The 26,706-nt window shown below is 34.1% G+C and overlaps 1 protein-coding gene across 1 annotated transcript in view; it reads right to left on the bottom strand.

Moving 5' to 3' along the window:
* Positions 1-26,706, bottom strand: part of CTNNA3 (catenin alpha 3) — a 1,732,244-nt gene that overhangs the window by 138,459 nt on the left and 1,567,079 nt on the right. The window contains exon 13 of the mRNA XM_025397086.1: positions 16,551-16,726. Within this exon, the coding sequence (XP_025252871.1) occupies positions 16,551-16,726 (176 nt within the window). The remainder of the gene's footprint in view (positions 1-16,550; positions 16,727-26,706) is intronic.

Here is a 26,706-nt window from a genome sequence, read left to right as displayed (position 1 = left end):
ATCAACCCAAATGTCCATCAGTGACAGACTGGATTAAGAAAATGTGGCACATATACACCATGGAATACTATGCAGCCATAAAAAAGGATGAGTTTGCGTCCTTTGTAGGGACATGGATGCAGCTGGAAACCATCATTCTTAGCAAACTATCACAAGAACAGAAAACCAAACACCGCATGTTCTCACTCATAGGTGGGAACTGAACAATGAGATCACTTGGACTCAGGAAGGGGAACATCACACACCGGGGCCTATCATGGGGAGGGGGGAGGGGGGAGGGATTGCATTGGGAGTTATACCTGATGTAAATGACGAGTTGATGGGTGCAGCACACCAACATGGCACAAGTATACATATGTAACAAACCTGCACGTTATGCACATGTACCCTACAACTTAAAGTATAATAAAAATAAATAAATTAAAAAAAAAATAGAATACACATTATCAGAGATCACCTTTTCCTATAAAAATAACTATTTTATTTTTAATTGTTTTTAAATATCAGATTAATTCAATATTATTTTTATAGCTACCTACCAATCACCATCTCAAAGAAATAATAATCAGTTAAATTTCGTTTCTTAGGAAGTTTTTCACACCTTTTAACATTTATAATTTTATTTTTTAAACTTTGTATTGTTTATTATTAAATTTTGTGGGTACATAGTAGATGTATATATTTATGGCGTACATGAGATGTTTTGTTATAGGCATGTGATGTGAAATATACACATCATGGAGAATGGGGTATCCACCCTTTGAGTTATAAACAATCCAATTATACTCTTTAGGTATTTTAAAATGTACAATTAAGTTATTATTGACTAAAGTCACCCTATTCTGCTATCAAATAGTAGCTCTTATTCATTCTTTCTGTTTTTATACCCATTAACCATCTCCAACTCTCTTAATTTTTAATTATTATGAATACACAATAGTTGTACACATTATAGGGCACATGTGATATTTTGATACAAGCATATAACATATAACGATTAAATAAGGGTAATTGTGGTATCTAATGTTTATCTTTTTTTGTGTGTTAGGAATATGTTAATTCTACTCCTTTAGTTTATTTTGAAATGTGCAATACATTATTGTTAACTATAGTTTCCCTATTGTGCACCCAAATGCCAGATCTTATTCCTGTTACCCAACTGTATGTTTGTACCCATTAACCATATCTCTTTATCCCCTCCTCCCAACTACCATTGCCAACCATCATTATTCTCTTAATTTTCATAGTTTATTATTATTATTATTATTGCTGCCACATATTAGTGAGAACACGTGATACTTGTCTTTCTGTGCCTGGCTTATTTCACTTAACATAATGTCCTACATTTCTATCCATGTTGCAAATGTCAAGATTTCTTTCTTTTTATTGTTGAATAATATTCCATTGTGTATATGTACCACAATTTCTTTAATGATACATAATTTGATTCCATACCTTGGCTATTGTGAATAATGCTGCAATAAGAGTGGGAGTGCAGATATCTCCTTGGTATGCTGGTTTCTTTCCTTTTGGATGTATATCCAGCAGTGGGATTGCTGCATCACATGGAAGTTTTAATTTTAGATTTTGAGTAACCTCTGTACTGTTCTCCACAGTGGCTGCACGAATTTGCATTCACACCAATAGTGTGCAAGAGTCTCTCTTTTTCCATGTCCTCATCAGCATTTGTTACTGCTTGTATTTTCGATAAAAGCCTTTTGAACCGGGGTGAGGTGACCTCAAAGGTAGTCTCAATGTGCATTTCTCTGATGATTGGTGATATGGATTATTTTTTCATATATGAGTTTTCCATTTGTATGTATCCTTTTGAGAAATGTCTATGTAGCTCTTTTGTACATTTTTTGATTGGATTTTTCTTTTCCTATTGAGTTGTTCAAGCTGCTTATAAATTCTGGCTGTTAATCTCTTGTCAGATGGGTCATTGGCAAATAATTTTTTCCATCCTGTGGGTTGGCTCTTCACTTTGTTGATGGCTTCCTTTGCTGTGCAGAAGAAGCTTTTTAGTTTGATGTGATCCCATTTGTCCATGTGTTTGCTTTGGTTGCCTGTGTTTTTGAGGTCTTATTCAAGAAATCTTTGCTCAGACCAATGTCCTGGAGTGTTTCCCCAATGTTTTCTTCTAGTAGTTTCATAGTTTGCAGTCTTAGCTTTAAGTCTTTAATTCTTTTAGGTTTTTGTATATAGTGAGAGATAGAGGTCTAGTTTCATTCTTCTACAAATGGATATCCAGCTTTCCCAGAACCATTTATTGAAGATACTCTCCTTTTCCCAATGTATTTTCTCGGCGACTTGATCAAAAATGAGTTTACCATAAATGAGTGGGTTTGTTTCTGGGTTCTCTATTCTTTTCCATTGGTCTATGTGTCTGTTTTTATGCCAGTATCATGCTGTTTGGGGTACTATAGCTTTGTAGTATAAATTTAAGTCAGGTAATGTGATGTCTCCAGCTTCAGTCTTTTTCTCAGGATTGCTTTGGCTATTATGGGTCTTTTGTGGTTTCATATAAATTTTAGGATTACTTTTTCTGTTTCTGTGAAGATTGTCATTGGTATTTTGACACAAACTGTATGGAATTTGTAGACTGCTTTGGTAGTATGAACATTTTAACAATATTGATTCTTCTCATCCATGAACATAAAATATATGTCCATTTTTGTGTCCTTCTTCAATTTCTTTCATCAATGTTTTATAGTTTTATTGTAGAGATATTTCATTTCTTTGGTTAGGTTAATTCCTGGATATTTTATTTTATTTGTAGCTATTGTAACAGGATTACTTTCTTGGTTTCTTTTTTTCAGACTGCTTGCTGTTGGTATATAGAAATGCTACTGGTTTTTATACATTGATTTTGTATCCTGCAACTTTACTGAATTTATCAGATCCAGTAAGTTTTAGGATAGTCTTTAGGTTTTTTAAGATATAAAATCAGCCAGGTGCGGTGGTTCACGCCTGTAATCCCAGCAGTTTGGGAAGCCGAGGTAGGCAGATCAAGAAGTCAGGAGTTTGAAACCAGCCTGACTAACATGGTGAAAACCTGTCCCTACTAAAAATATAAAAATTAGCTGGGTGTGGTGGTGCATGCCTGTAATCCCAGCTCCTCAGGAGGCTGAGGCAGAAGAATCACTTGAACCCAGGAGGCAGAGGTTATAGTGAGCCAAGGTCATGCCACTGCCCTCCAGCCTGGGTGACAGAGCAAGACTTCAACTCAAAAAAAAAAAAAAAAAAAATTAAATCATATCATCTGTAAGCAAGGATAATTTGGCTTATTTCTTTTCAATTTGGATGACTTTTATTTCTTTCTCTTGTCTAATTGCTCTGGCTAGGACTTCTAGGATTATGTTCAATAAAAGTGGTGAAAGTGGGAATCCTTGTCTTATTTCAGATGTTAAAGGAGAGGTTTTCCGGTTTTCCCCATTCAGTGTGATGCTAGCTGTGAGTTTGTTATATATAGCATTTATCTTGTTGAGGTATTTTTCTTTTTGAGGACAAATACCTACTTGTTGAGGGTTTTTAGCAAGAAAAGATGTTGAATTCTGTCAGATGCTCTTTTTAGAATCTTTTGAAATAATTGTATGGTTTGTGTCCTTCATTCTGTTAGTGTGATGTATCACACTTATTGATTTGTATATGTTGAAGCATTGTTGCATTTCTGGAATGAATCCCTCTTAATCATGATGAATGTACTTTTTAATGTGTTTTTGAATTCTGTTTGCTAGTATTTTGTTGAGTATTTTTTTTTTACCTACGTTCATCAGAGGTGTTGGCCTGTCAGTTTCCTCTTTTGCTGCCTCTTCCTCTGGTTTTGGTATTAGGATAATACTAGCCTCATAGAATGGGTTAGGAAGTATTCCCTCCTCTTCAAATAATTTCAGGAGGATTGATATTATTTCTTTTTAAACTGTTTGGTAGAACCCAAAAGTGAAGCCATTCGCTTTTAGCCATTTCTTCTATGGGCAACTTCTGTTAATATCTCAATACTTTGTTATTAGTCTATTCAGGTTTTAGATTTCTTCAAGGTTCAATCTTGGTACTTGTACATGGCTAGAAATTTCTCCATTTTCCACTTTGTTGGCAGAGAGATTAAATATATAAATGAACAATGGACAGAATGTATATGACAATAGAGCTTTGACCATAACCTGTGCAGCAACCAGTCCTGGAAATTCAACCACAGCCTATGTAGCAATTGACCCAGAATGGACATGACTTGGTCAATGACAGCCAACTTACCTATATTTGCCACAGCTTCCAATTCAGTAAGAATCAGAGAAAGCCAAATATACTCCTCGAACCCATCTCATAAAATGTCCTGCTTCTATTTAGTCTACCTGAAACTTCTCTACCTCAATAGTATCCCATCAGGAAATACTGGAAATCTCCTTTTTAAAGCTTTTCTTTTCCCTGCCTGTTTTTGAGACTCTGCCCAAAACAAGTGATGGTAGCTGACTCCTTTGTAAGGTCTGAATAGCAAGGTCTGGATGGGCAGCCCTATATGTTCTCATTCGGTTTATTCCCATATTTCTAATTTAGTCTCCAATGCTCTAAGACAATGTATTAATATAATTTAACTCTAACACTTGAAATCTCTGAAGATTCACACAATATAGAACTGGTCTGCCACTTAGGAACTAAAATAGCCATATCACCAAATTATCTGACAAATTTACTACAGAGTTTAGAAATTGAAATTGAGATTTCAGGTAAAAATATTTATGCCTTCCCAGTTAATTTTAATAAGCAATTACTAAGATGTTATTTAAGTTGAATTTTTGTTCATTACTTATCATGACTAATAATCAACCTGTGTGTTTTTATCATGTAAAAGTAACTGACAGATAAAATCATTCTCCTTTTTATTAAAGCATTTCTTATCGGCAATCCTAAATACTTTCTAGTGATTCAAGACTACATAAAGTAAAATAAACTGATTCTTTTCAGGGAGAATATTTATGATAAAGGCAATGATTATTGCTTATAATTACTCTAACACACTATCCAATAGGAAAAAAAGTGAGCCATCATTGTGGAGCACAGCAAAAAATAATTCTTCCTTCCAGATATAATTATTGCAAACATATAATGAATGTTTTCTTAAAAGTACAAGTTGACAAGCCAGGCACGTTTTTCAAAATTGTAAATAATCCTCTTATCCCATGTTTTATATTTCAATTATTTGCTAGATATTTGTGTATATTTACCATACATATGAGAAAGAGAATTCAGTAGTCTTATCAAGTAATGTAAAAATTGGACTTCTCTGCCTTTACAGTTTAAATCATAAGACACAGACTGTTTCTAAATGAGGAAAACATAAAACTTACCAATATTTCCAATTCCCTTTGCTGTGTGGACTACAACATTTAAATTGCTATTGTCATTAACACATTATATTAGAATATAAGTGTTTCACCTCAGAAAGCAGAACGAGTCATGTGCAAAGAGATTTCTTATTTAAAAAACAAAAGGATATGAGGCATAGAACACACAGATTTTACATACTCCAACTATGCTTTCAGAAAGATTTAATTCTGAAACCCTAGCAGAAGAGAGGCCAGGTGAGTTTCCCTCCCTCCCTCGGTTCATTTTCTATTCAATCTCTCAGGGTTGTATCTTACAAAAGACAGTGGGGGCAGAAATGCTTTGTAAATGCAAGCTTGTTTACAGTGGGAAGTATGCACAGGGTATAAAATAAGTTCAATCCCACTTCCCAACCTAGTTCTTCATCCACCATCCCTCTGCAGCTGTGCATCCCAAGGATTCTTTTTGATCATGAATGCAACATTACTTCTACATGGCTATTTATGAGTGTTGTTTTGGTTTCCCTTCAGTTTGACAGATTTTAAAGCATCTCCTCCATTGTCCAGTCAGATCTTAGGCTCTCCTGGACATGAGGAAAGCCGAAAGCTCAGTGCTTCAAACAAACCCCATTTGATCCACATATTCCTCCATGTTTTGGGTTAATTCTTGAGTGCAACAGGCCATGCTTAAAATGAACAGAGTAATGAAACACCTGGCTCACTTGCAGACAGGTTGGCTCAGTTAGCTGGCTCATCAAAATTCTAAGACCATGTTTAGGGATATTATAGAAACATAACCCCAGAAGGATGACTGGCTGTGATATTAAGTAACAGGATGAGGTCAGGCCAGAGTTTTTAGAAAATGCAGCATATATGCTTTCTCTTGGGTAACTAATCAAAACTTTTTAGAAAGTTGTCTTCTTCCCATGTTTATTATACATATGGTAAGACTTGCATTATAATTGACATTTTTCAATGTGGTATTTCAGGGGCACTTGAATAACTTGTGATTGACCACATTTATCCCAAGAAGGTTGGCCCATTACCAGGCAAATGATGTCTATTAACAGAGAGGTTATTCAGCTTTATAAATTATCATAACATAATTTATTTTTTCTTACTGGTAAATATTGATCTTCAAAATTTCAGAGGGGGAGTATCAGGAAGGAATTAGCCCCATTGTGGTAAGGAAAATTGGCATCTCATTTGGCGACAAATCAACCCATTTTCTGTAGTCATTTCTCTCCAAAGTTCTCTTCAGAACATCATTTTCATAAATACAGAATTGTTTCATTTTATACAATTAAAATGAAGACAGCCGGATAATGAAGGTCCTTTCCTTTCTTATATTGTCTGTTCAACAAACTAATAGACTTCATACAACATCTGCCAGAGTCTCAGATGCCTGAGTATAAGTAGATTTAGGTATGAAAACCTTGAAAATCTTTACATTCCCTATTTATATCTCAGCTCCTAGCAACATTCTGCATTCCTTTCAGAGACGAATTTCTGTACCAGCTCATCTGCTCCTACCTGTTTTCTTTACTTTAGATCTTTTTTTTTCCCCTGTCTGCTTTGCTGCCCACCTCCTTGTTCTCCTCAATTCTCCCTCTATGCTATCTTATGTAGCTCTGGCTCTAAATTCTCCATTGTGTTCATTGTATGTCCTTAATACCAAGGACAAGGACAGTGCCTAATATTCAGTAGGTTCTCAGTAAATGAGCCAATGGAAATTCTAGAAAAAGCTGTATAAATTTAGTAAAATTAACATATATTTTTTCAAGTAAAAACACATCACATTGTATCTTAAAATATATAATTTCATGAGGATAGTGATGTCACCTTGGCATATCTTTGAATAAATGGTTTTAAGCATGTTAGTGCTTAGGGCAGCATTACTTTCTTTCAGGTATTTTCAATTTTATAACTTTAATAATATTCACACTAAAGGTGGTACACTCTTAGCAGTCACTATTTTTGCAAAGATAATATACTGGTTTATATTATTTATTAAAAGAAGAGCTATGTTTTGCCTTTTACCCCATAATTTTTCTGCAACTTTTAAGAAAATGCATCCTAGGTGATCATAAAAGATATAATTAAACATCTGGAAGTTATACCTAGAGCCTGTCTTCTGCTCATATCGGGAAAGGAATGAAATGGTCTCAAGCGTTATGAAAGTCACAAAATGTAGGAACTGTTTAAGTTCACAGTCAGGATAGCGCTTGGACAGAATTTGTCTAAGAGGAAGAGCAAAAAAGGGGGCCATAATTTATGAAAAAGAATAATATATAATCTAATATCTAACTATCATAAAAAGAAAACTTTCACAACCCTAATAAAAACTAATGGGCTTCCAGGTTAAGATGGCAAATTGACACATGTATCTAATTTTGCTCCTTTTCCAAGTCTTACTAAAACTATATATGAGTTATTTTTGTTTGTTTCTAAAGATTTAAACACACTAGCATGGAGAGAATGGAATGGAAGATAAAATAACAGCAAGAAATATTAACAAACTCAAAAGCAGATGACAAGTAGTAAATGACATAGCCAAATGGAGAAAGTCAGAATTCAAACCAGCAACAGGGAAAATTAAGAATCAAGCTGATTTTATGCAGAAAGACTTATTTATGATTAGACTTGGGGATGAAGGGAGGGACTGAAAAAGGCAGTTTGATCCCATCTCCTATTTCACACCACTGAATATCTACCCCCATCTCAACCCAGCAAAATTCCAGAGATTATTCTCTGAAGAGGATAAAATAGTCTTTGCATTGTGGGTCTTCAGACTTATTTTAGGGGTGGGGTACATTTTACTGACAACAGGGTAATTAAATGAATGTGTGAATGCTCAAAACTAAATGTCAAGAGACCCAGTCACCCCATCCTCTACCACTCTGCTCCTAGATCCTTACCTTCTAGGAAGAAATTTGAAAGATGTTTTTCTGGGAAAGTGATTGGTGCAAGAAGAAATACTTGCTTTCCTCCAGAAAGTTTTAAGTCCTTTACTCTGATTCTAGAAAACACCAGAAGATGCATAAAAGGAATGCTGGGTTGTTGGAAGATGCCACCGTCTCAATATTAACAATGTAACACAGTTTATGTGACCATATGAATGGCCCTTCACCAAGGAGAAATCTATTTTCAAATCATAAAGCCTGACTTCTCTGCACTTGAATAAGGCTATCACAAGGGGCACATAGATGCCTTGCTGTATTTGTAACTATGCACAAATGACTAGAGTAGAACTTGCTCCATGTCTTCAGTTTAGGCTGGAGGAAGTGCCAAGTGGTTTATATGTCAAGGTGCATGTGCCAATGCTCAGAAATGGCTACATTAAGTTTTATGTAAGTAATTTTTTCACACTGCTGATACAATACTTTCTATGAGTTTATTATGTTTGAATTAGTCTGTACCAGACTTTCTCCAAAGTCTATCTAATTATGAGTCTCCAACTGTGACCTGACCCACATGGGTGGTCTCTGCTGCAGTGCCACCCATAAATGCCTGTCTCCCTTCTCACTTATCATTTCCATTATGCCCCTACCATGATCATAATCCTTCAGTTGCTACCTATCTCCTACTTCATAAAAAGAAAAACTGTCGATTTTCTAAGGCCTTTTATAGCCTATCACTTTCTTCATGTCCATCTTAATTTCTTCCTTTTTCATATTTTTCTTAGATCCCCTAAATGGATGTGATGCATTCCTACCTGCTGGCCTTCATTCTCATGAACTTTCTCACATACATCATCACCTTCCATGGGTCAACCCCATACCTCATTTAAAATCGAATACAAATTTCACTTGTTCATACTTTTTCTTCTGTGCTTATTCTCCATGAAATCTCTTCTTCCAAAATCCTAATAGTTTGAACATTTAACAGTTTAATAACACATAACACAATTAGTGTTATCTCTGATGTGTCAATTTGTTTCTTCCTTGAGGAAAGAACTGACTGGGTCTTATCCTGTGTTTAGCACAGGGTAAAGACTTGTTGTACAATGGGTAGGTGCCCAAATTCTGAAGTTGGACCAATCTCCATTCAAAATCAACTTCACTTGCGTGTCCTTGAGCAATTTTTCTGACCTCTATTTCTTTATTTATAAAACGGAGAGTATAATAATCAAACTTTCCAGAGGATAAACAAGAAAACATGTTTTTCTCAAGATATAACACACGGTAAGCACTCATCAAAGTTTAGCTATTATTTCTTTTATTAATAAAATAATATTTAAATAAAATGAGAAAACAGCATTTTGTGGCACTTCAGAAGATATAAAGAATGCACTGTTTTTTCTTTTATTGTTTTTAAACTATACAGCTATTTAAAATCTATACGGAGGACTTCAAGTATACTGCTACTACTACCAAATGGGGGACTACTAGCTGATAAATACTGCACTGCCAGCTGTGACCCTCATTCTCACAGGTCCCACCACAAACAAGCGAAAATACCTGCAATGAAAGAAATGTGACAAAGGTGGAAACAAGGAATAGCCTATATATAAAACTGCAAAGTTTAACCCTCAGAAAAACATTAGTGTCTGAGAAGAAACTCCTGAAACAGAATTGGGAATAAAAAAGAAGTAAAGAACAGATTTTATTCATTTTAAAACAACTGGAGATTTATCACAGTTTATATGAACTGAAATTTAGCTGACTCTGGATTCAGTTCAAGCACAAGAGATTATCAGAGTCTAAAATTCAATTTTACTACCCTTCCTTTATTGCAGTTCGAACACACAATATTCCTGTTCTGTGGATGCCTTTGCCAGTGATGTCTATAGACTGAGAGAATGTTGGGCTGTTTAGGTTTTGTAAAACATGAAACGTGTCTATTTTCAAATGATTTGTCACCCTATGGAGTTATGAATCCTTTTCTAACACCCCAGCTACAGATTAGGATACCCTCAAAGCCACTGATTTATCAGACACCTTTTACAACTTGATTCAGAGTATGCCAACAGTAAGATATTAATTCCTTTAGGAGGAAGATATGTACAGAGCTGGAAAAAATACTACAAGGAGGTCTGTAACCTCACCATCTGTCAGGTGACATGCTCTTATTTTTCCACTTTGGCTCTACTTCCCAGTATCAGTTCCTTTCTTTCCCAGTGTGGACCCAGTCATTTCAATATATCCTTCCTAGTAGTTTCAATTCTGCTCCTTTCCAGCCAATGACTGGATACATGTATATATATAGATAGATAGATCTATATACAGATTTATATATCCAGTTGGATATATAGATATATGTATAAATCTCTCTCTCTATATATATATTTCTAGTCCATTACCTTTTATATATCAAGATCTGCTTCTCTATCAAAGCTGTCACTCCACGTTTGTCTTCTGAAGGCTTCTCATATTCCACAGATGGCATCACCCCACAAATAGAAGCCTTTAGGTATTTGCTTCTGAAATTTCTTTCATTTTGTTTACACATTCCTTTACTCTTTTAGAGAGAGATTTCTTCCTCTTTCCCATGGTTCCCAGATCAAAAGATTCCTATATGCCACTATGTTAAATGACAGATTTTTAAATCATTTTATTTTTAAAAAACTAGTAAGCTTACTAAACCTAAATATTAGAAATGCTGATATTATTGGTATGATTTATAACATTACTGCTTTTTTATATTTACCGTAAATTTTCATTTTCATTTTATTCTCATTTTTTAACTTATCTTCTCTATATTAATTTTGTCTACTGATATGGAATGTTTCTTCTATTTAATTCTATTTTCATTATTGTAAAGATCTCTTGGAAATTTAAAATACATATAATGCATATAATTTTCTATGTAGTAAAGTATGTTAATACTTTAAACTTCTTCCTGAATGTAAGAATAATAGGCCATTTAACTCTGATCTTCAACCCTTACATTTCTCCTATGTAGTGTGGTCACTTCAAATAGTCTTTTTTTGTTGTCATTGATTGTATTAGTCTATTTTCACACTGCTATAAAGAATTGCCTGAGACTGGGTAATTTATAAAGGGAAGAGGTTTAATTGATTCACAGTTCTGCATGGCTGGGGAGGCCTCAGGAAACTTACAATCATGTGGGTAGGCAAAGGAGAAGCAAGGCACCTTCTTTACAAGGCGCAGGAAAGTAAAGTGTCAAGTGAAGGGGGAAGAGCCCCTTATGAAACCATCAGATCTCCTGATAACTCACTCATTATCACGCAAACAGCATGGGGAAAACTGACCCCATGATTTAATTACCTCCACCTGGTATCTCCCTTGACATGTGGTAATTATGAGGATGATAATTCAACATGAGATCTGGGTGGGGACACAAAGCCTAACCATATTATTGATGTTGTTTTACCCAGGCTTATTTGAATGTATCAACATGTTTTCTAATTTCTTTGGTGACCATTCTTTCCTGCATCTGAATTTTTCTTTCATGGTGGCATTTCTGATTATGCAATTTGAAATTCATCAGTTTAATAGGTCACACACTTGGGATCTCTATTTCTTAAAGATGGCCTTTATTTAAACAAGACCTCTCAGGGAAAAACATTCACCCTTGATGCTCCATCAAACTGGTCCATGAAAATATTTCTGGTTCTCCTTTTAAAGGCCTGGTTATAAGCTTTTCCAAGAGTCTTAAGTCCCAGCTCTCCTGACTATGTGTCTCTTCTAAATGCTATAAGGGCATTAAAATTAAAATCTTAGTCTCAACATTTATGATCTATATATGGGCTAATAAACAAGCAAAGAGAGTGACTTTCAAGACTTTCACAAAGTAAGCTTATGCTTACTTTCCTGTTTTTTGTTCAAACTTTTTGTTGGTTTGTTTATTCCTGGTTCTTTCTGAATTAAAGTAGTATTTAAAAAATCTAATTAATTCATCTACTACATATTAAATATATACTAAGCAAATATACACATGCTGTTATAAATTTTGGGTATAAAAAAGACAAATTTCATAGTTTCATACAACTTTTACTCTGTTATGGATATAGAGGCAGGAAATAGTGAACAAATGAATTCTTTAAACCAAGAAGTGATAACTGCTGAAAGGAAAGTAATACAGAGTGATAATGAAACTGATATACAGACTAGTTGGAGGAAGTCTTTACCCTGGGTGGCCAAAAAGGCTAATCTGATTCTCAGCTCATTCATTCAAACTGTGACCAGAAGGAAGAGCCATGTAAACTTATATTGGTTTAAATGTTTTTTTCTTTTTTTGGTTGTTTTTTTCTTTATCTCATTTTTGGCCATAGCTTTTTATTCCCCTTTTACAGTTTCATTCTGTCCCTCCCCATTTCCTCTTTCTCTTCAGCCTAAAATATATTCAAACATCCAGAAGTCTCAAAAATCTTGTCATGATCATTTGTCCCTTTTAAGTTACTAACTTGAGTCTGCTTTTTGATCTGCTATTCTCTCGTCTATCTTTTTAAATAAGGTTTTTTTTTTTTATTTCATTCACCACTTCGTAAAGCAAAAGTCAACAACAAATTGACTAAATCTACTAATTGCCAAACTAGTATCTTTTTAATCATTATCTTCAGGTAAGACCATTGATTACTCACTGAAATTCTCTGCCCAGCATCCTCCTTTGTATGTTACTTTTCTTATTAACACTTGAATGCTCTTTCTTTATCAGATTCTATTTTCTCTGCCCACTTCTTCAAAGCTTCTGTTCCTCATGGCTTTGCCCTTCATTGTTTTCCCTTCTAGTTCTAAATCCTGTCTATAAATATATCCCCATGAATTATTTATACTACTTTATGGTGAGAAAGGTTAAGAGTCTTCTCATTGCCACTTACCAAGTTGATATTATTATTATTTATTTTTTTGAGACAAGAGTTTCACTCTTATTGTCCAGGTTGGAGTGCAAGGGCACAATCTCAGCTCACCGCAATCTCTGCCTCCTAGGTTCAAGTGATTCTCCTGCCTCAGCCTCCCAAGTTGCTGGGATTACAGGCAAACACCACCACGCATGGCTAATTTTATATTTTTAGTAGAGATGGGGTTTCTCCATGTTGGTCAGGCTGGTCTTGAACTCCCTACCTCAGGTGACCTGCCCACCTTGGCCTCCCAAAGTGCTGGGATTACAGGTGTGAGCCACCACACCTGGTCACCAAGTTGATATTATAATATAGCTATTATAGTTCAGGTTTCATTCCATATGTTGTTTTTCATATAAATGTATTGATACCTTAAATCAGCAACAAATTATAGAAGATTAAAAATAGTAATTAAATTATTCACAATCCAACTACTAAAACATAATCATTATTTAAAACCATGAAGGTGTAGTTTTCTCTCCTGTATACAGGTATATACATGTCTATGTTATATATGTTTGTATTATATATGCATGTGATTATATATGTGGAGAAAGAGAGAGAAACAGAGACAGAGAGAAAGAAAGAGGCAGAGACAAATACAAACAGATTTCTCAGAATTTTTGCCTGCAGAAATTGAACCATGGGCCAAAACTGAATTATTCTCTATATGAAGAGGAATAAGAAAACATTTAGAAGCTATGGGCTAGAGTTGGAAAAATGTCAAGAGTTAATTGGGAAAAATAGAAATAGACATTTAAAGAGGTATTTTTATGAAATCCCATGTATAATACACAATAAACTTAATTTTCTCACTTTCCAATGAAATCTTCACTGCATATAATCTTTGGAAAGTGGATTTCTTTCAAAAGAATACAAAGTAGAATTGAATTCTATTGTAAAGAGTAAGTTTGGTATAAAACAAAACAAAGAAAAAATATGCATAGGAGAATATCCATACATCCATATACATAAATAGATTCTAAAATTTAGACTACTTTTATACTCTTTAAAAAATTTGACTTTATTTTCTATAGACTCTTTTTTCATATGGCAGGCAACCATTTTTTTAAACATCCCAATTTTTCTATTATTTTAAATAATTCTATATTTATCCTGTTGGGGCTTAGAAAAAAATATACCCCCAAATGAAGGACTTAGCAGCAGCTTCAGAAGCAAAAGTTTTTCTCTGATTTTTTCTGTTCTCCTGTTGCTCAGTTCCATTTTCCCCTGAGGCTAGTCATAAATACTAGAATACTTCTTCTCCAAGGTGGGTCACAGAAGTGAGAACCCCTTCTCCCCAAAGTTAGTGATAACACATAAAAATGTTATTCTAAAACGATCTCCATCTCTCTGTATAACACTAATCATAAAATAATTTTCCTACCTACCTTGTTTGACTGTAGGTCATAAGACCTCTATTCCAGCAAGGGTCTTACCCCATATCCAGAAGGTAGAAATACATGTTCAGAGAAGCCAAGAAAAATCTAGACAGACAGGCCTTGCTGGGTACCCCACTCAGTCTATTAACAACATCATACCTTATTTGTCCCATAATATTTCTACATGACTGCCCATACTTTGTTGAACTTAACCATAAAAATAAACAATTTATCGTGTGTCTTTGGGTCTTCATTCTGAAGGCTACCATGTATACATGATAAATAAATTTGTTTTTTCACCTATTAATCTGCCTTTTGTGAGTTGATTTCTCAGCAGACTTTCAGAGGCCAAAGGTTTCCTTTATTCAGAAAAGTTTGGCCAGGCGCGGTGGCTCACGCCTGAAATCCCAGCCCTTTGGGAGGCCAAGGTGGGCGGATCATGAGGTCAGGAGTTCAAGACCAGCCAGGCCAATATGGTAAAACTCTGTCTCTACTAAAAATACAAAAATTAGCTAGGTATGGTGGTGTGCGCCTGTAGTCCCTGCTACTCGGGAGGCTGAGGCAGAAGAATCACTTGAACCCCAAAGGCAGAGGTTGAGGTGAGCCGAGATCACGCCACTACATTCTGGTCTGGGCAACATAGCAAGACTCCATCACAAATTAAAATAAAAAGTTTATCACTTTATATTATTTCCTTTGGATAGGTTCCCTGGAGTATAGTACAGATATGGATACAGATGATGCACATATGAAAAATTTATAAAGATTTTTAGTTTATGCATATTCCCAAATTACTGTAAGTCTTATGCCATTTAGATTTTCACCACCATACTCTGTACCAAGCCTATTTTAAATGTTTTGGCAAATTTGATAGATTTAAAATATGTCTTATTTTAACTATTTTATTTTAAATATTTTTCAAATATTTATCTGCCATAACTTTTATGAGGAGAAACTGGTTAATAATATAATCATATTCTTTGTCCATTCTTCCACTACAGTATTAATTTTTTATGTCTGCAAGTATTCTTTACATATAAATGGAATCACATTTTTGTTTATCCAGTTATCCATTTACATTTCAATACTGCTTAGTACATTCTATTGATGCACATTTTTTGAAGTTCAATTTAACAATCCTTTCTTTATCAGTTATTTTGTATGTAATTTTCATAAACTCTTTCTCAATTTTAATATCACTGAAAGATTTATGTACATTTTCTCCATTAATTATGATTTTTAAATTAACAGTTATTTTATTGCTCCCCCTGAAAGTTGTTTTGGGGTATAAGTGAATGTACCAATGGTACATGGTACCATATAAATGCATACTACATGGTAATACAAATGAAAAATTTTCTAAGTGTACTAGGTCTGTTTCAGTGTATCCTTCTGTTCTGTGGCTTTTATAACTACACCATGATTGAATTATTTTAGTTGTTACAGTTTGTGTACATTAGTAACTAGTCGGGCAGCCACTACATATTTTATTGCTTTTTGACTAGCTCTATAAAATGACATTTTAAAACAATAACAAACATTTTTATGACTTCTGGAATGTGCCCACAATGCACATTTTTTCATGGCTATCATTAAGTGATTGTACTTTCAAATATATCTAGTTCTGATCTCAGAAGCAAAACATACCACTATCCTGATTATGCTATAAATCACTGTAACTAAAATTATATGGCTATGAAACGCAACCATTCAGATAGTTTCAATACCAGCTAATCACTTGGTTTACCAAATTCTTTGTCGAAGTCAATGCTAATATGATACACAGAGCAAATGCCTGGGGAAGTGGAAGGTGAGGGAGTATAAGTGGTGCCTAAACCAATTCCACAAGTTTATGAGAAACTTTGCCATATTTATTTATTGATCAAAACCTCTAGAATTGTACACCTACAACTTTCTAATACTATATTTGCCTTTCCTCTAACCACTTGATTTTTGGCACTTGACACTCAGAGAACCTTGAGGTTTCACTAATATGACTAATATTTTTATCCATTGAGTATTACACATTGTTTTTCACATAATTACCTGGTGAAGTCTGTCATTTCCATCATGATCATACACATGTTCTTGGCCAGAACAATGATGTCGTTGCTTGTATCATCCCATATCTCAATCTCAGCATCCAGCTTACTCTTTACTTTCTTGAAATCAGCAACTTGCTCAGCAATCTTTTCTTTTTCTGCCTCAGGCAGTTGAGTCATCTTGGCCTAAAACATGTGATAATTAGTATTAAAATCATTCCACTATGTCAAAAGCATTTTAGGAATAAGTAGATATTATAGGATATTCATAAAACTTGTTCATTTAAAATCAGACACACAATATAGTTAAAGCCATTCAATTAAAACTTTCCAGGCTTAATATTTCATATAAAAATCTATTAAATTATAATAATTTGCTCTAGAACTACAAAGTTACATTTAGAATAACACTGTAGAACTTAGTGTCCAATATACTTAAATCCATTGTATAAAATAAATGGGGGGCTTTGCAAATTTCCAATGCATTTCAAATTTTAAATTAACACCAACTTAGTGTAATACACCACCTTTGCTAGAAAAGTGCATATAAAAAGATGTATGTATAACATAATTTAACTTGAAATGAGACTATGTCTACCTACATGTATATGTATAATTACAGGATGAATTAGTCATGCCTCAACTTTAACATAATAAAGAAACAAATGATACTTTTGATTTGAATTTTCTAAAAATATCTTAGCATAATGCTTGACACACATTTAATGTTCCATAAATGGTAGCTATTTCTTATTCAATACAATTATCAAAATATTTTTGTATGTCCAATACATTTTTAAATTTTGTTTGTATTTTTTCTATGAAGAATCAAATTAAGCTGTAAAAGACAAAGTTTTTAACTGACATAGTGCTATTTCTTAGCCTCTGAAAGTAGTTTGTAGTTTCTTTTCTCAGGAAATGTGTCCTATGTGAGGTTGTAAGAGAGGAGCAACTTTTACTACTGCTGGCATATGGCAAAGCACGTAAATGAAGACACAGCTCACTACTGAAATGAAAAGTAATATGCAAGCACGTTAAGTAAATTATAAGCCACCAACCCATTAAACTAGCTCAAAAACAGAAATGGGTTTTCTCCATCTTGACTACCGGTCATTATCATTCTCTCCATTCTTATAAAAAGCGTTTAAATGTTCAAATTACAATAGCTCCAGATAGGTTCAACTGGGGCTTCTCTTTACATGCTGTATCTCAGAGATCATAAATCTGTGATGCTAGATCTAACAAACAGTGCTGAATATACACTGGTATATTATGGAAAATTATTTATTGTTCTCATAATAAAGTTAAACCTATTCAAGAGCTGAACTGGTTAAGTGTACTCCAAGTTCTGTTTCTTGGAATGCCACCGATTTCCAATATGACCTTGAAGAAGTTACTTAACCCTCCTGTCTAAGTTTCCCTAGCCACAAAATGATAGTAATTGCAACTGCTATCCACCTGCCATGCAGGGAACAGAGTCAATTTTTGGATAAGATTGAGAATGACCCTGTTGTGGACAGGGAGCTCATTGGTTGCAGTTCATCTCCTTAATAACATCTCAACTTGAATGGTGAATTACAACAACAGACATTTACCTCTGACAAGATAAGGTCCAAAAGTTGGGCAATAGTTTTCAAAATTAAAAGTTCTAGAGAACTCTGGTCCTTTTTCTCAGGGGGAACAACAGCAGCAACAAAACATTAAGTTACTGACACCTTTGCAGAAGGTTTTAAGTGCTTCTATGATTTATTATATGTCATAGATCGATTTCAACCACCCTGAAAATTCCAAAAGAAGACTTAAGAGAATACTTGATGTTTAGAAAGTCTAGGTGAAAAATTCTTTATTGAATTATTTTGTGCAGATTAAACAAAGAAACTGAGGCACAAAGCTTAAGAAAAATTAGGTAAGTAGAATATCTCTGATGCATATCGCCTGGTGGCTATATGTTTAGGCTCCTGCTTAGATCTATAGAGCAGAACTCTGATGCAAATAACTGTCAAAGGCTTTTTGATTCACTGCCATCTGAATAAGATTATATTGTGTATCTGTTGATCTTGGAATGTGTTACCAATCACAAGAAAAACAGCTAACACATATATGACAGACACTCTTCTAGAAACCATGAACACATTTAAACTTCAATCTTCACAGCGGCCCTATGAGGAATTATTATTATCCCAATTTTGTAAGTGAGGAAATTGGATCTCTCTGAAACATTAAGTGATTGATCAAGATTATAGTGTCAGTCAATGGTAGAATCAGGATGTAGATCAGAAAATATAGCTCTGGAGTTTTTGTTCTATCACTAAGCCAACAACCATGAATAATATTGCCCACAATAGCCAATATACACACATTCTCCATGACGATATTTCTCTATCACTTTCTACCTTTGAATGCAATTGTTCTCCAAAGAATAGTCACATTAGAACGTAAGTTTCCAAATCTTTAAACTCTACACCATGATCTTTACCTGACAGGCTGTTTTGGACATCAAGTGATATTTAGAACACACTTTTAAAGTAAAGTGATGTTAACTGTCAACCATTACATACACAAATAGATTCAGTTCTTTACTATCTGCAGTGAATCTCAGAACTCTATTTATAATATTATCCAATATTTTTCAAGGAAAAGCTGTGTTATCCCAATAGACTATTAGGCATTTTTAAGCATAGATTTCATTTACTATTTTAACTCTAAAAGAGAGGTCAGCAGAATTTTTCTGTAAAGGACAAGATAGTGATATATGCTTTGCAACTCACACCATGTCACTCTGTTACTCAACTGGCAGAGTTGTTACTCTGTTATATTGCAAGAGCAGTCATGAATATTATGTAAACAAATCACTGTGGCCCTGTTCCAATCACACCTTAGTATAGACACTGAAATTTGAATTTTACATAATTTTCACATGCCACAAATATTATTCTGATCATATCTGATTACATCTATTCTGATTTTTTTCAACCACTTAAAAATGTAAAGCCCATTCTTAGCCCATGTACAAAATCAGGCAGCAGGCCAAATTTGACCTGTTTACTACAATTTGCCAACACCTGCTATAAAACTTTCCAGTGACCAGGGAACACAGATTTTTATTGTTTTTCTCTGTCTTTGTAATCCTTACTTTGTTTATAACTCCTGAAAGTACTGACCAAGTGATCCCTGAGACGCTTTCTTATTTTTGTTTTTTGTTTTGTTTTGTTTCGAGGCAGAGTCTTACTCTTTCACCCAGGCTGGAGTGCAGTGGCGTGATCTCGGCTCACTGCAACCTCCATCTCCCAGGTTCAAGCAATTCTCCCGCCTCAGCCTCCCGAGTAGCTGGGACTACAGACACCCACTACCGTGCCCAGCTAATTTTTGTATTTTTAGTAGAGATGGGGTTTCACCATATTGGACAGACTGGTCTCGAACTCCTGGCCTCGTGATCCACTCTCTTGGTTTTTCCTTCCCCTTACACCCAACTGCCCCTTCTCAGAGTCCTCCATCTCCCTTTATCTACCAAATGTGCATCTCCCCAAGAATCTGTGCCAACCCTTTTAACTTTCTTCATTATCTTCTCCCTTAGTGCACTCATCTACTTTCTTTCTTTTCTGGTTTACATTGGGAAATAAAATTGTAAGTACTTACTATGTACCACATTATGTTCTGAAGTGTATACATATTGTGGAATACACAATGGAATACTATTCAGCCATAAAAAAGAATGAAATTCTGTCATGTGTGACTTCATGGAATCTGGAGGAAATTATGTTAAGTGAAATAACCAGACACTGAATGATGAATACCACATGACCTCACTTATATGCAAAATCTAAAAACGATGTCACAAAAGGAGAGAATAGAGTATGGGTTACCAGGAGCTGGGGTTGTGAGGGAGAGGGGTTGAGAAGATGTTGGTCAGAGGATAAAAAATTTCATTTAGAGAGGAGGAATAAGGCCGGGCGCGGTGGCTCAAGCCTGTAATCCCAGCACTTTGGGAGGCCGAGACGGGCGGATCACGAGGTCAGGAGATCGAGACCATCCTGGCGAACACGGTGAAACCCCGTCTCTACTAAAAAATACAAAAAACTAGCCGGGCGCGGTGGCGGGCGCTTGTAGTCCCAGCTACTCGGGAAGGCTGAGGCAGGAGAATGGCGTAAACCCGGTAGGCGGAGCTTGCAGTGAGCTGAGATCCGGCCACTGCACTCCAGCCTGGGCTACAGAGCGAGACTCCGTCTCAAAAAAAAAAAAAAAAAAAAAAAGAGAGGAGGAATAAGTTCAAGAGATCTATTATATAACATGGTGACTACAGTGAATAATAAATTTATTCTTGAAAAATGCTGAGTGAATGTAAAGTGTTCTCACCACAAAATAAGATAACCGTGTGAGGTAATGCATGTGTTAATTAGCCAGATATACTCCTTGTATAGTGTACATATACATCAGCTACTTTCATGACGTCAACCATCACTGCTATGAAGATTACTTCCAAACAACCTCTTCAGTCCTGTTCTCCTTCCCAATACTGTGATCAGTACATTCACTGCTGGGAGGAATACCTGATCACAGAATGATGAAAAACATACTCAGGCAAACCGTTTATCCTCTTGATTTTCATATTTCTCTGTGATACTTCCTGCCTTCCAGTCTTGAAATTTTATATTTTAGAAAAGTATTCCCTTTTCTTTGCTCTACTCTGCTAGTTCTTCATTTTATCCTCTATCACATCCATTTCCCTCTATGTATTAGTATTACCATTCCTGCTGTCTTCTGGTCCTAATATTCTCCTTTGTTTTAAATTTTCTTGTTTCGCTACTGCTTGATTCAATCTTTCTGAATATGATGAAATTGTGCAATCCCTCATCTAACCTCCTTATCTTTACATCACCTTATCAAATAAAGGGTATCAATTCCTCAAACATCACCATTACATTTGTTTGATTAAAATAGAAAATTCATATAAAATGCCTAAATCATAAACGTACAGTTGGAACAATTTTCACTAACACAGCAAATCCATGTACCTACAGCCAAATCAAGAAACAAAAAGATTACAGGCACCCCGAAGCCTCCTTCTATCTTCTGCTAGTCACTATCTACTAAGAGTAGTCACTAACTTGATTTCTAAAACTGTAGATTTGCCCATGTTTCAATATTATAAAATTGGAATCATAGCACATGAATTCTTGTGTCTGGCTTTTTGTATTCAGCACTTAAATGATTGAAATGTATCTATTCTGTTGCATGTAGTTATATTTTGTTAATTCTCATTGCTCTGTACAGATATTATTCCACTCCAGAAACATATATATATATTTCCATACATTTATTCATTTTTTTCTATAAACAATATTTTGAAAACTATTCCATTTTTGGCTATGATCAATAATGAGTATTCTTGGACTTTTCTTTAGGTGCACATATGTGTGTATTTCTCTTGAGTCTATATCTAGGAGTAGAATTACTACATCACAGGGATCATCATAACCTTTGTTCCTATCAGCTTTTCAATCTCATTCCATCTTATTTCCTTCAACACACTGTACCCTCAAGCTAAGCTAAGCTATTTGTTGCTGCAGGTAAATATCTTTAGATATTGCCCATTAATTATTTTTGCTCATCTTCCCTTCCCCCAATTTGTTGGTCCAAATTTAATCATATTTTCAGGCCAAACTCATATAGTACATGCCCCTTTCTCCATCCTTCAGGTGCGTGTAATTATTCTCTCAAAATTTTTAGAACATGTTATCAGTTCTTCCCCCTAGACGTTCATATTGTTCTCTCTTGCAGTCTAATCTTGTGAACACAACTATCCGATCTCACTTGCTAGAGATGTTGTTGAAAACAATATCATCTTTCAGAATAACAATTATGACATTACACATAATTTTTTACTTGTACTTTTTAGATTTTTTTTTGTCTCCTTCCCCTAGAAAATAAGTTCTCTTAAAGTAGGAACATATTGCATGATAAACGTTTGTTTGTGATTGTTAACAGAAATACTCAAGAGCTAAAAAAAACACAGACTTTTGAGCTCAAAATTTTATATCACTGATCTTATATTTTCATTGTTACCCACATTTACACAAATGCCAAGCTTTTACCTCTACACAGATCTTAGGTTCATTTCTCTTACGCATTTTTCCTAGTACTTTTCAAACTCTTGTCCTTATTATTCCTCCAAGACTATATTAATAGCACAATTGATCATTTTCATCTTCATGTCTCCTTATTAATTGTTCTATGCTCATTACTACTACATAAAATATTGATATGCTTACATTATTTATCTGCTTAAAAAATTTAAATGACTATAATTACCCCTTAAAAGAGACAAAAGGAAAAGAAAGGGAAAAAGTGATATAATAGGGAAAATGCAGAAATTGTTGTCATGCAGACCACCATTCAAATTCCACTTTTGCCAAGTATTAGCTATCCAGCAATTAACAATGTTAAACTCCAGTTTCATATATTAAATGATAATACATTTGTAGAGGTTGCGTGAGAATAAGTTATGTCTATAAACAATTGTACCTGGAATGTATTAGGGACTCAGTAAATGGTGCACATATAAACAATGTATATAAATGTATCATCTTGGCCTCCAAGACTTTCCACAATATTGAAAAGCATAACTAAAATATTCATGTAGTCTACCTCACAGAGCCTAGGCAAGAACAATATGAAATATTTTGAGTAATTGCTTTCCATAAGCAATAAATGCCATAGAAATATAGCACCATTATAATTATCTTATTCTCAGAAGCCCCAGAATCCAAGTCACTTATTTTGCAGATAAGAAAATTGTCCCAGAAAGGGGAAATGACTTAAAAGAACTATCCAGCTGGTTAGTGACAGATTTGATGTTTCAGTCCCTGTGTCTTCATTAGTAGCTTTCCCTTTCCACATTTTTGTTTTTTTGCTTTCCTTAACTATAACTTTTATCATGGAAATTAAATTCTTAGGTAAATCATATAACTTTGTTAATTTCTCTATCCATGAAACTGGATGAAACATATAAATATTATTTTGTGAATAAATAATCCACAGTTATGAATTTTTTAATTTTATAAATACTAGGGAATTTCTAATTAATTCACATCACTCATATGAATGGGTAGCTAGAACTCAACAATAAAAATAAAATGTTTGATAAACTTTAAAAATATACACATGGTATATATACACATTAGAGAAACAGTTCTCAAATGATAACTCATGTTCTTACCTTCAGAGTATCTCAAACTTAATAGTGACATATACGTGTTTTCTTAAAATAAGCCTAGAGGCATTTGGGAAATAGATGTATTTTTAATACATCAAAAATATAAATAGCATAGAGCATTTTGATGGAATTTTAGAAAATATAAAGTGCTTTTGGCAAAAATTCAACTTAATTAAAATTTTGAGAACAAATTTATTTAAGCAAGATTTATGCATTGATATCTTAAGCATACTAAATTATGATCTCAAATATATTCCTGAGAATTCATTAAAAGCAATTTTCTGTAATATTTTAAAGTTAACATTTAGGAATTGGAGTTGGACTTTAAGAAGTGATATACATTTCTACATTTTTATATATAGATCTCTAAATCAGACTTAAAATATATATTAGCTTTAATTAGCTCAGTTTCCTCATCCATCAAAAAAAAAAAAAACACTCTTAGCACCCAGTGGGTTACATTCACAGTTATAAAACTGTCTCATTTTATTATAAAACTTTATAGGCTTCAGGGACTGGGTCAGAGTAAATTATCAGGTATATTTGATTATCTATGTCTTAAATATAATGATAGTGATTGACATTTGTTCACACTTCTAGTATGCTAGTCCCTCTATTGAGCACTTTTGAAAAAATTATCCCATTTCAATAATAATAAGATGAAATAGTTGTTAATATCCATTTGTCACAATCATGGAAATGAGTTCTATAGGGAATATTTGCAGGTCTCCTATAAATGAAGATCCTCTCCAATGTTTTCTTTCTTTTACATAAGAAATAGTTATATTTTATCTGTGAATCCAGTTTCTGTCCTTGTTCTAGAAATAAATAAAGGTTGTAAAAGGCATTTGGGAGATGGATGAAGGAATCTGTACATAAACTGGGTATTAAGAAAAATTAAGAAGTGATTGTTAATTTTCTTCAGTGTCGTGATCATATTGTGGTTATATAAGAGAATGTTCATTATTTTGGAATATTCCTGCTGAAATATTTAGGTATAAAATGCTATGATGTTTCAAATTACTTTGAAGTAGCTTAAGAAAAACCGAAATATGGCTCTGGAACTATGGTTAAACTGTTATTTCTAGGTAATGGGAATATGAATGTGCATTGTACTAGTGATTAAACATTTCTGTGCATTTAATTTTTCATAATAAAAAAATGAAACACGAATAACATTTTAGACAATTTTTTTTGTAGACATGAGAGATCTTACAGGTTATATAGTATCTTATTCCAAAATATCATTCCATCTATAACATTTGTGACCAATGATGATTTCACCACTTTTTGGACTTTCCTGAAAGTCCAATGCTGGATTATCTGGGACTGAGAAATAAAGCAGTCCATGCATATTTTACCAATAAAAATTAAAACATAATAAATGAGACCTATGACCTCCAGAAGTAATCTTCTCATAGATAAATTTCATACATGATCTTGGCATGTATCATAATGACTGAAATTTACACTTAAGTGTGGCTGTAGCATAAACCTTTCTCTGAAAAGAAAAGTGGTTTCAAAGGTGGTGATCTGTATGGAGCCCCTAAAACAAGGTGCTGATGTGAGCAGTTATCAAAAAACCTGATGTGAATATCTTTATCTTTTTGACAGATGTGATCCTAGCATGGCCATATATTTCTTGCAACATGTATTTTATCCAGAAGGTGAAGATCAAGCCTTTACAATCTTTCCTCTAAAATTATATATATAATTATACATTGAAATGTTGGAAAATTTGTTTAGCAAGAGTCAATCTTTAAAAGCCTGGTTGATTTGTTTAGGGGCATCAACAATAGTTTCTATTCCCAACAAAGTGAGGACCAGCCCCAGGACCTCAATGACCTCATCAGGTGAGGAGATTCTACTTGAACTCTCAACCCTTTTTCCACTTGATACCTTACTTTTGTCTTCCAACAACAGGCATGTACTTCCTTCGAAGGCACTGAATTCCATTTTTAGACAGAGTTAGTTACTAGAAAATCTTTATCTTTCCTCTCTATGTCTACATGATAACCTGAATTCAGACCTCTAGAACCTAAAGGAGTATAAGTAATCTATTTTTCACAAGATGACCTTGCAGTTATGTGAAAAATAATCATCAGATGCTATTAACAGTCATCTTCCCATTCTCTCATTAATTCCTTCACCTATTCCTTTTCTGTAGAACTCCTCAATTCCAGACACTTCTAGAACTTCTTAACCAGAACATCAGAATCAAGGTTTTCCTTTGGGTGTATCTCAGTATATCATTGTCTCTTTCATAAAATGACTTCCAGACAGAACTGCAAATTCTAGATGAATTCTGACCAGTCAAGAAAATAATAATGGTCTTTGTTCAGGACACTATGTTTGCACTCTACAAAGACCAAAATTGTAATAGAAATTTTGTAATATTCATGTAAATCATTTACTCATATTTAACACTCAACTGAAATGCCCATTACAAAAATAAACTATAACTAAGCCATATCAAAACTGCCCTGCATTTTTATTTTTAAATATAAATATTGCAAAGATTTACACTAAATTTAATTTATTTAATTGCATTGTGTCTTCTTTGGTTCCTCATTCCAGAAGGCTGATATACTTCTTGTCTTTTGATGCTGCCAAAACTGACAATATAGAAATTCTAAAACAGTTCAATAAATAAATATTATAAAGGTTGCGAGGAAATCAAACAACACTCTCTAAAAGTCTACCTATTTTATTCACGAGAATGCCTTTAAGATGCTATTCAGTGCCTAGTAACTTACACTTTGCTCACAATTTAAGTAAGTTTGGTTACCTGAATTCCATGCCCCAGTTTACGGTAAATTGGAAGTAGACAGAAGGTGAGCTAATCTGACCACAAAGATGGAAAAGAAAATCTATCAAAAAAGAGACAGACTACTCAGTCAGATAATGAGGCTCTTCAAGTTATAAATAAGCTTTCCTGCTTCTATCA

Source organism: Theropithecus gelada, chromosome 9 (assembly GCF_003255815.1).
Source record: "Theropithecus gelada isolate Dixy chromosome 9, Tgel_1.0, whole genome shotgun sequence".
Classification (NCBI taxonomy): domain Eukaryota; kingdom Metazoa; phylum Chordata; class Mammalia; order Primates; family Cercopithecidae; genus Theropithecus; species Theropithecus gelada.
The sequence above is the reverse complement of the archived record's forward strand: the minus strand, read 5'-3'. Positions and strand labels throughout refer to the sequence as shown.